At 49.0% G+C, this 9,540-nt stretch overlaps 1 protein-coding gene across 1 annotated transcript; it reads right to left on the minus strand.

Annotated features, from left to right (window-relative positions):
• Positions 1-1,908: 1,908 nt before the first annotated feature.
• Positions 1,909-9,540, minus strand: LOC120765571 (V-set and immunoglobulin domain-containing protein 4-like). The gene is made up of 9 exons (XM_040090572.2): positions 9,446-9,540; positions 8,396-8,752; positions 7,554-7,835; positions 6,567-6,635; positions 5,830-5,907; positions 5,488-5,541; positions 4,659-4,772; positions 3,455-3,476; positions 1,909-2,322 (listed from the first exon to the last, which is right to left on the minus strand). The coding sequence occupies exons 1-9, from the start codon at positions 9,498-9,500 to the stop codon at positions 2,139-2,141; spliced, it is 1,215 nt and encodes a 404-aa protein (XP_039946506.1). The 5' UTR covers positions 9,501-9,540; the 3' UTR covers positions 1,909-2,138.

Genomic DNA, 9,540 nt, shown 5'->3' on the forward strand with positions numbered 1-9,540 from the left:
TCAGCCGGCCCAGGTCGCTCCCCGTGTGGGCAGTGGCTCCTGGAGGCCCGGCCAGGCCCGGTCTGGCCGCCCCGAGGGGCAGCAGGGCCTGACCTGGGCCTGCCCACCACTACAACGTTAACCCATGGCTGATTCTGAAGCAAGAGAGCGATCCGTTTAAGAGTGGAGTTTTAAATGTCCTTCCCGAAGTCGCATTGGCATCCTTATCGGTCAAACTACCTGCCAATATCTTGGCTAGCTTTCTGATAGGTCCCTGTCCTCCGCTCCCCCAAACCCCTCGACAGTCCTGTCAGGGAAAAAACGTTTCACATTTCTCTATAACTAAAAAACAAAACTGTGCCAACCCACGACAGTTGGCGGTTTTCTCCACGACAGCACCAGTAGCTGCCATGTATTCTCTTTTAATTCAGAAATCAAGATGTCCCTGCCCTTGATTTTTAAGTACATTCTTAAGAAAAAGAAATAAAACTTGTAGCACAGGGGAAAGTGTAGGGTCACTGATAAGTGCCTGGAAAGTGTGCCTGGTAGTTTGTGCATTCTGATGAACTTTTAAATCATTAATTCCTCTAATTTCCCATTAGACCTCTGGCTCTTAGCCCCAGTTGCGCAGCACTGTGTTCCACATTTATTTCTGTGTTGCATACAAAGAAGTACTTTTCCTTGCTCTTTAAAAGTGCTACCAGACAATTATCACTAATTTCTGCGTTCTTTTCAGACAAGTTGTAAATAAAGAGCTCCTTCATCTTCTCAGCCCTGACTCCCATGGGCACACTTTGCCCATTTGTTTCTTCTTTCTTCCGACAGACTGTTTGTACAGATGAGATTTTGTACCAATAATTTTTCTTTACAATCTTTCCCAGTAACTTTCCTTGCTCTGCTAAACTCAAGACAAGACCAACGTGCACACCTAAGGTAGCAACATTCTGTGGGCTTTACAGTACTGCAATCCTGTTTTTTGACTGGAATACCTTTCCATTAGCACCTCACACTCCCTTTGAATTCTGGTGAGTTTTGAACCGATGCTCAGAGACCTGCAGATGTAGAGCTGAGTGTGAGCAGAACAGCTGGGGGCCCATTAATCCTGTGCCTGTGTTACCAATGTCTCACTCATCCCTTGGGTCATTCCTTCTGTTTTACATCTGTCTATATGGCTGTTAATGGGACACACGATTGCCCTGCTCATTATAGAAAGGTTCTTCCATAACTCTGCATTATAGGTGTACTCAGGGTAGTAGAAATTATTCATAATTTACCATTCAGGCCTTTTAAGCTGGGAGGAAAGTACTTCTTGAGTATCTAGTGAGGGGCTGTGAGTGGCTTGCTGGCATTCCAAAATGAGGCCGTTATGCAGAAATACCCACAGCAAAATACAGGAGGGATATGTAAGCAATCCTACCCCAAACTTTTGGAAAAGTATCCAATTTCTTTCAAATAACCATCATGCATTTGAAGAGAGAACAGAGAATGTGATCTCAGAATGTGCCTCGTTGCAGTATCAGAAGCACCCAGAGCTGTGGCCAGTGTGCCTAGAGCTCACTGCAGTGCTGTGTGGGGGATCAAGGGCAGCACAAGGACTGCATGGGACATTCCTGCTTCTTGCACTGCTTCTCCTAGTGTGGCGGGTTCCTGAGTTTCTCTTGCCTTTAATCTGCCTTTCAGTGTTTCTATCAGATCTCTCTTATATTAAATCTGTGCAGCATCAGGTGGGCAGGAAAAGAACCATCAATTCCCAAGCCAGCCACATGCTGCCCTGCTCACCCACAGGGATGGGGATGCCGATGGGGGTGCTGGCTCTCCTCACACCACACAAAGGCTGGAAATACTGGTCCTTTTGGCCATATAAAGCAGTAAGTTCACTACAGTGCTCCTAGCCTGGGACCTGCATGCTGCAGCATCCAAAGGGTTTTCTTGGATAGAGGTAGTGAGAGGGAATCAAGGAATACAGAATCAGAAGTTATACACAGCAGTCTGTAACTGAAGTTCCTGATGAGGGATGCATTTTCATTGCAGGGATTGTGAAGGGAGAGCAACCACTGCTTGTCCAACCTATTTGTCACGGGCAAAATTGAAAAGAAGTATTTATTTTGTCTGGGTAAAGGTGCTTCTCATGACTGGTATCTGCAGAGCATTGTTGGTTCTCAGGAAATGTCCCCTACTTCATACTCAGATTCCTGGAGGTTTGCAACATTGTCAGACACATTCTTATTTACTTCTTCAGAGGTTTTGTTTCTCCCAAGCTCTGTCACATAGTGGTTTTCAGTGGAAGAGATGGGTTCCTCATAGTGACCTGTGCTTGAAGAAGCTGCTGCTCTCGAGTTGTGGCTGAAATCAAAAAGCAAGAAGAGCAACAACCAGAGTAAGCAAAGCATGTCCCAACCATCAGGGTTTTGACCAGTATTGTGGTCTGACTCAAACCCTTATAAACTGGACTAATCCATGGGCCACTGGACTATGGCAATATTCTGAAGGAGAGAATTTTGTCCTTTGCTTTCTGGCGGAAGAAAAACTTTGGGCATTGTAACAGCATTGCTCCCAACCCTGAGAAAGTTTCCAGGGAGAGGCAGCAAAGTGTGTGCAAGCAATGAAAGTGAAAGGACTACCACCATTTCTTGCACTGGCACAATCAGATGATTGCTGAAGAGAAATAAATACTTATAAAAATTAATATTTAGACAAAATACTGGAGGAAAGGTGAATTGAGAACTGAAAGCAACCCACATCCACCATCTGGCTTACTATATGTAATAATTTTAAAAGGAAAATAGATCCTCTAAGGAGAAATTTCATCACAGCATTTGTTCCGTTGCTCAGGGTTCAACTGTTACTTAAACTGCTGCCTTACACACTGCTGTGGAAGCCTAGCACTGGGATGCTGGCACTTCCCACCACAACACTCAAGTCAGCAGCACTTTATACCTAGAGAAGTGGTTCTCCTGGTTTGTTTTGACCAGATTATCAGGCTTTTCAGGAAAATTTCCACAGGTTACAAGCAGATCAGGATGTGAAACCTGAGTTTAAAAATAGCTGTAGCTTCCTACCCCAGCTATGGTTAGAAGGAGCAAATTCAGCCAGGGATGTTTTGAGGATAAATCAGAGTATAATCAGTGATCTCTAGAAGGAGAGTTCCTCTCCTTTGCATTTGAAAAAACACTGGGAATTTAGCCTTGGCAATCATCTTCAGTAGCCCTCCCTGGGCTTAGGAGTCAATAAGCAGCTCTTGCTCACTTCTACAGTTCCGAAACTGCCATGTAAAAGATCTTTCTTCCCACAGTCCGTGTTGCTGTGGAAAGCCCACAAGCAATCCTACAACATGCTGTTGAGCTAACTGTGGACCTCTTCACCCAGACTGCTTATGGGAGTTTTCATTATGACAGCTAATAGGAGGGCTTTTTATTTCTGCTCTGATACAGGCCCCCAGGACTCATCAATACACCAGAAAAAGAGTTATACTCACAATTTTACATCATAGGCTTGAGCTGGAAAAGAAAAACCAGAACTTGTATCAATAATTTGCATTTACAGTCTTAAGAAAAGAATTTCTTTGTTTATCTTTTTGGTTTTAGAAAATGACCTCTGGAGACAGAACGAAAAAGCATCCTTGGATACCGTGTCAGGTGGATGATGACTCAGTTTCCCAGGATTCAGCCCAAGAAAAAAAAGACAACCCAGATATTGCACAATTGGGTCAAAAAAGCAGCCAATGTCAAAGATAAAGTTGAGGTTAGAAACCAGAAGTCCACAGCTTCCCTTTTCATTAGACGTTCAATAAAGAATAGTTTTGAAAGTGGCTATTCTGGATTCCTTAAAAAAAAAAAAAAAAAAAAAAGGCAAAATAAAAATGTGAAAATTTTATTATTAATTGGTAGCATGGAGCCATAGGAAGATCACTAGAGAAACAAAGGAGAAAATGAAGTCTGCGGGATCTCAAACCCCAAAGCACACCTGTGTGCTCTGTGCACAGCTGAGCACAGCTGGTGAGGAGCGGACTCCAAGGAACATTTGGTCAAGGGGATTTCTGGTGGCAGTGCAGGAGAGACAGAGGCATTCAGTGAAGGAATCCTGTGACTAAAGACCAGAGAGGAAACAAATTCATGTGGAATAGGGAGGATTGACAATGACCTCTTCCCTCTGGGTGCCAACTTTGGGAACTACTGAGCAGCAACTGGTGCCAAAGACACTTCCCAGCAGCCTGGGATGAATCCTCTGCCAGAGACTTTAAGGATTTGGAATGATGAGCCCGGCCAAGCAGGCAAGTCTGAACCCTGGGATGCCTCTGAGGAGCAGTGAGAAACAACCATCACACGGCTCTGTGGCAGAGCAAGCCACACACCTTGGGATGAGCTGCAGAGCAGGACTGAGCTGCCCCAGAGCCAGTGCAGGGATGGGAGGGTGCAGCTCAGGAGCACCAGGGCCAGTGCTGCCCCAACCCCACAGCTGATGCCTGGAAGACCCGCCTGACTGCAAAGACTTCTCTGCCTCTTTGGATCTCCCTCCATCTGTGTCAATCCAGGCATGTCATCTACTGCCTGCATGATGCAGGTGCCAGAGCTGCAGCAGCAGGTGGCTGCAAGCACTGCTCCAGGCCCCAAAACCCACCAGAGGTAAAACCATGCTGGGCACATGTAAAACATTCAGGTTTTCCAGAACATTCTACTCACCTTCTTTGGGCTTTCTAATGCAAATGATGAGAGAGATGACAAGGAAAACCACAGCACCACACCCCACAGCAATCAGGATGACCACGAACAGGGACAAGCCAGTCCTCTGGAAATCTAAAGCAAAGCAACAGAGGACTTTCAGACAGGGGAGCCCTCCTGGGTGACAGCAGCAGCAGGTACATAACATTTACCATGTCCCCAAGGACAGTAGCAGCCAGCCCTGCCTGAGCACATTGAGCTGTGTCTCTGCAGAGCTGTGTCCCCACAGACCCCGGCTCCCGTGGCTCTGAGTGGGTGTCGTGTGACCCAGCACTGTGTTCACCTCACCAAGAGATCACAGCTGTACATTGTCCATCTCCTGCTGAGGTGACTAGAGATGTGAGCTGGGCAGGATAATTGCACTGCATATCATGAAAAGAAGCTTTCCATTCAAGGGTGCTGCTCAGTTCTGTATGGAAAGTGTCTAAACCTGTCATAATGTTGCAAAGCTGGAAGATGCGTAGATCTGCTTGAGACACACACTGAGGCTTTTCTGCTGTTTCAGCATTGACAGTTAAGATAAAAATGGACCAACTGCTCAGGAGCACAGCAACAACTCTGTGCGCCCCCTATTATCAACTTTTTTTTTTTTTTTTTTCATTCTTCCGTAAAAGCATCCAGAGCCTTTCAAAGAGTCACCAGGAATTTTCTAGGTCCTGTGAGAACAGCTGTTAATGCAATTTGCAGCTAAAAAGGCAGAATACTAATTTTGAGGCTGAAGTTCCTGCCTACAGAGCACCTGGTTTGGGTCTTTAATCTTCTCAGGTTTGCTGCTTTTGCTCTTACTTACCATGAGTTGTTTCATTCTTCCCTGGATATCCCACACCACTCTCAAAAGTTGTTGCTGTTGTGGGCAGATCAGCAAAACAAACATGAGTTAAAGTCAGAGTGCATTACCAAGCCCTCATTTTATCACCAGGAGATCTGGGATTAGAGCTGTCAGATCAGAAGGGAATGCCTCCATGCCCTTTACAAGGCAGTGAAAATAGGCAAACTGCAGAAATGAGCACTATATACACTATACTATGGAGAGAGTACATGTAGTACCACGTAGTCACTGGACGGATACTATATATAGTATATATACACACACCAGATACCTGTGTGTATTTTTATGCCTGCACACACACACCTGCAGTAGTGGTGGGGTCCTGTGGAATCCATGGGATTTCTGAAGTACCTCTGGACACCAGCTCTGTTTGATTTTTTCCTGCAAGAACAATCAACGTCTGTCAACATCTTCCCCCAGCATGTGGTGACCGACACCCGCTTCCACAATCCCCACGTGATTGCTGGGGCACCATAAATCCGGATGAAACATAATCCAACCATAGAATGTTTCCACAAGCAGACCTGCTCTAGTCCAGGCCTAAATTCCCACACCCCACAAAAACAAATGGGAAATCACAAGCCCCCCCTCAAAACTGCTGTCCCTGGTCAAGTACATTTTTTCAGTCAGATCTGAGGAAGCTTTTGCATCCCTTGTGTCTGCCACGGGAGACACCAGATCTGCCTCTCCTCAGCAGCTTCCATTCAGGATGGGATAACAAGCAAAAAGAAAAAAAAAAAAAAAATTTCAAAAAGAACCAAACCCAGAACATCCCATTCCATATACTCTGCAACATAGGAAATGGCATTTTCAGCAGTCCTAAGACATGTACATCTCTCCTACAAAGACAACTTATTAACCCTCAGTGGATTGGAAACTGAGGAAAGAAAGATCTACCTTCAGAAACATCTGAGTTAAAAACTGAGGTATGTGGACTTTACAATACTGTAAAGACTGTTCCCCAGCAACAAAGCCACTACCAAGCACTGGTGTCACACTGCCCCCAACACCCCATCCTTGCCATCACCTGTCACCCTGACCTGTGGTTGAATTGTGTGCCCCCATAGTTCCCACACTCGTCCACAAGGCCGCTGTTGTTGTGGGCAGACCTGCAAGGGGAGGGGGAGGGAGAGAGAGGCTTACACAGGGGTTTGAGCACGATGGTGATGCTGCTGTCATACAGAATTCCCCACATGCGGGAGAGGAGCAGGAGGAAGCAGTCCCCTCCCAGCTGACAGCAGAGGGATGCAGTGCCTGCAGCGTTAGGCAGCACCTGCAGCACTGAGCCCTGATCCTGTGCTGCTCCCTCCAATGTGTGACTGTTGGGAAAAGCAGCAGAGGGCTTCAGCTAGAGCTTCATGCCTGGGAGCTCAGCAGGCTCTGCCTGTTCCACAGGCCACGGTGTGGTCCCTGTGCTTGGCTCTGCCATCAGGGGCTTCACAGCTCTGCTGATTGAGTAACCAGCCAAGGAGAGCTGCAAGTTTTCTACCTGGCACCCATTGTGAAATCCTTTAGATTGAAAAAGGCCTCTGAGGCCACGGAGTCAAACTTGCCACAGTGTCCTGTGGAGCCTGGAGGTGTCAGAGCCCGGTGTGTGTGAAGTGCAGTGTGTCTCCCTGAGACACGCAGCTGGTGGTGGGGAGCAAAGGCCACTTTGGTTTGTTCTGCCACTGAGCTACCGCTCGCTTGTTCCTTGTTCTCAAAATAAAGCCCCGACTCCTTGTCTAAAGTTGCTGAACTGCAAAGGGCAGCATTACAGAGCCAGGGAGAACTTCAAAAAGCCCACAGAGGAATAAATAAATGTTTGAAGCAGAAATGCTGCTTTGCATCAGAAAAGAGCAGTTCCTCAAAGGGGGGGAAATGGAATGCAGGCGATGAAGAAGGACACGGGCCGCGGGCAGCGGGGAGGGATGCGAGAGAGCGCTGAAGGCAACGGCGTTTCCTCCTCTCCGGGCAGGGAAGCGGGATGCCGTTGCTCTGCCCTGCGGGCGGACGTTCTCCCGCCGGCCGCGGCCGCGGGCGCTCACCTGTCACGGTCAGCCCCACGGCATCGCTGCGCCGCACGGCCCCGCCGCCGGCCCTGTTCTGCGCCTCGCAGAAGTACGTGCCGCCGTCCGAGGGCCGCAGGCTGCGCCACGCCAGCTCGGCCCCGCTGCTCAGGAGCACGGCGTCGCCCGCCGGGGCGCCCCGGAACCAGCGGTAGCTGATGGGAGGGGAGCCGCGGGCCTCGCAGGTCAGGCTGGTGCTGGCTCCGGCGGGCACCGTCAGCCCCAGCTCTCCAGCTCTGATGATGGGCTTGGTGGCTGCCACTGGAAGACAAAGCGGAGGAGCTGCGGGTCGCGGAGCCCTGGCTGTGGTGGGGACAGTCCCCCTGTCACAGCAGTTCTCACTCTCGATGCCTCCCCAGGAGGAAGCGGCTCGGCTTTTGCGTCACCTCCATGCACAGGATGAGTTCAGCAGTGCTGCACATGGTGTCCTGCAGTCTCTGTGCCTCTATAACCCCCCCAGGCTGGGCAGAGGAAGGGCAAGCACCTTGTGGTGAAATTTAGTCAAAGAACAGCCGTGCACTATGCCTGGGACTTCCCCATTTCTTCATGCCCAGGGGAAACATTGAGTCAGTCATTGGCTACAGATGAGCCAGGGATGAACTGGTACTTGAGGACGCGCAGGTCCTCCCCGAGCCGTAGGGTGCTGTGTTCTGGGCAGAATTTCCCTGTGATTTATTTGCTCCTTTCACTGGCGACTCACCCTGACCAGCAAAATGCTTCTGCATGGAAACAACAGTAATTGACTACCTGCTCTGCCTAATTCCCAAAACCCCACCTGAGCCAAGCCTTTCCCTCCTGAACAGCCTCCTTCTTGGATTTACCTTTAACAACCTCCAATTTGGTGGTGATCTCCTTTGCTATCAGGCTGTTGTTGCTGTCTCTCCAGGTGACCTGGCAGGTGTAGGTTCCTCTGTCAGAGATCTCCAGGTTCAGGATGAGGAGAGACACATTTCCTGGGGCATCCTTTGGGACGCTGACTCTGTCCCTGTACTCAGACAGGAGGACGTGGTCACCAAAGCCATCCCTCCGAAAAATGGTGAGTGAATCCTTGTCATGTACCACAGTCCAGGCGAGGGTTTCCTGCACAAGCTCCTCCACAGGCACATAGGCACAAGGCAGAGTGACAGAGTCCTTCCAGATACCTTTGATCTCACCAGGGCCATTCAGGTCCAGAAAAGCTGCAGGAAGAAAGGCAGATGGAAATTAAGCCATGGAACTGCCAGGGTGAAGGCAGTGCCCAGGTGATGAAGCCATGGTGAGAGTGTTGGCAAAGAGAACCCACCAGATGAGAATCACAAGAAGTCAGTGGGGAGTGTGAGGGTCGGGCTGCTCAGGGGTGGGTTAAGCAAAAATCAGTGTGACATGATGAAGATGGGTGGAAGGCAGCTGATGGCCACGGGCATCGACTCCTGTCATGTGTGCAGCCTGGCTCTCCTGCTCTGCCTGCTGCTTTCCTGCCACCCCCAGCACTGAGTAAAGCATAGGGTCAGAGTTACTGGATAACTTAGGCCTGAGGGAAGGAGTTGGTCTAAAGTCCAAGTTGCAGTTCCCTGGTTTCGACCAGACAGATGTCTGCTCCAGACATCACCCTTGGAGCTTCTAAGGAGCAGCAAAGGCTTCCCTCCTCCACTGCCTATTTGTTTTTCTGAAATACACCACTCTCTTAGCCTAAGCCAGACACGAGAATCTTAAACCACTGAGTAAAGAAATCTAAAATTCTTTTTTCCTGTAAAAATGAGGACCACTGCCTTTGTCCCGGTACATTTCTCTCACTCTGAGGACTGAATCTAAGCTCTTCCCAAAACTGAGCCACCCCTGCCAAGCACTGGCAGACACCACAGGGCAGGGGCCCATGCCCAGCCCAGACTCACCGCTGCAGTGGAGAAGGGAACTCACGAGCACGGCTGCTCGCAGCACCATTCCCATCTTTCCTGGGGACAAAGCTGCTCCCTCTCCAGCCAGACTG

Source organism: Hirundo rustica, chromosome Z (genome assembly GCF_015227805.2).
Source record: "Hirundo rustica isolate bHirRus1 chromosome Z, bHirRus1.pri.v3, whole genome shotgun sequence".
Taxonomy (NCBI): domain Eukaryota; kingdom Metazoa; phylum Chordata; class Aves; order Passeriformes; family Hirundinidae; genus Hirundo; species Hirundo rustica.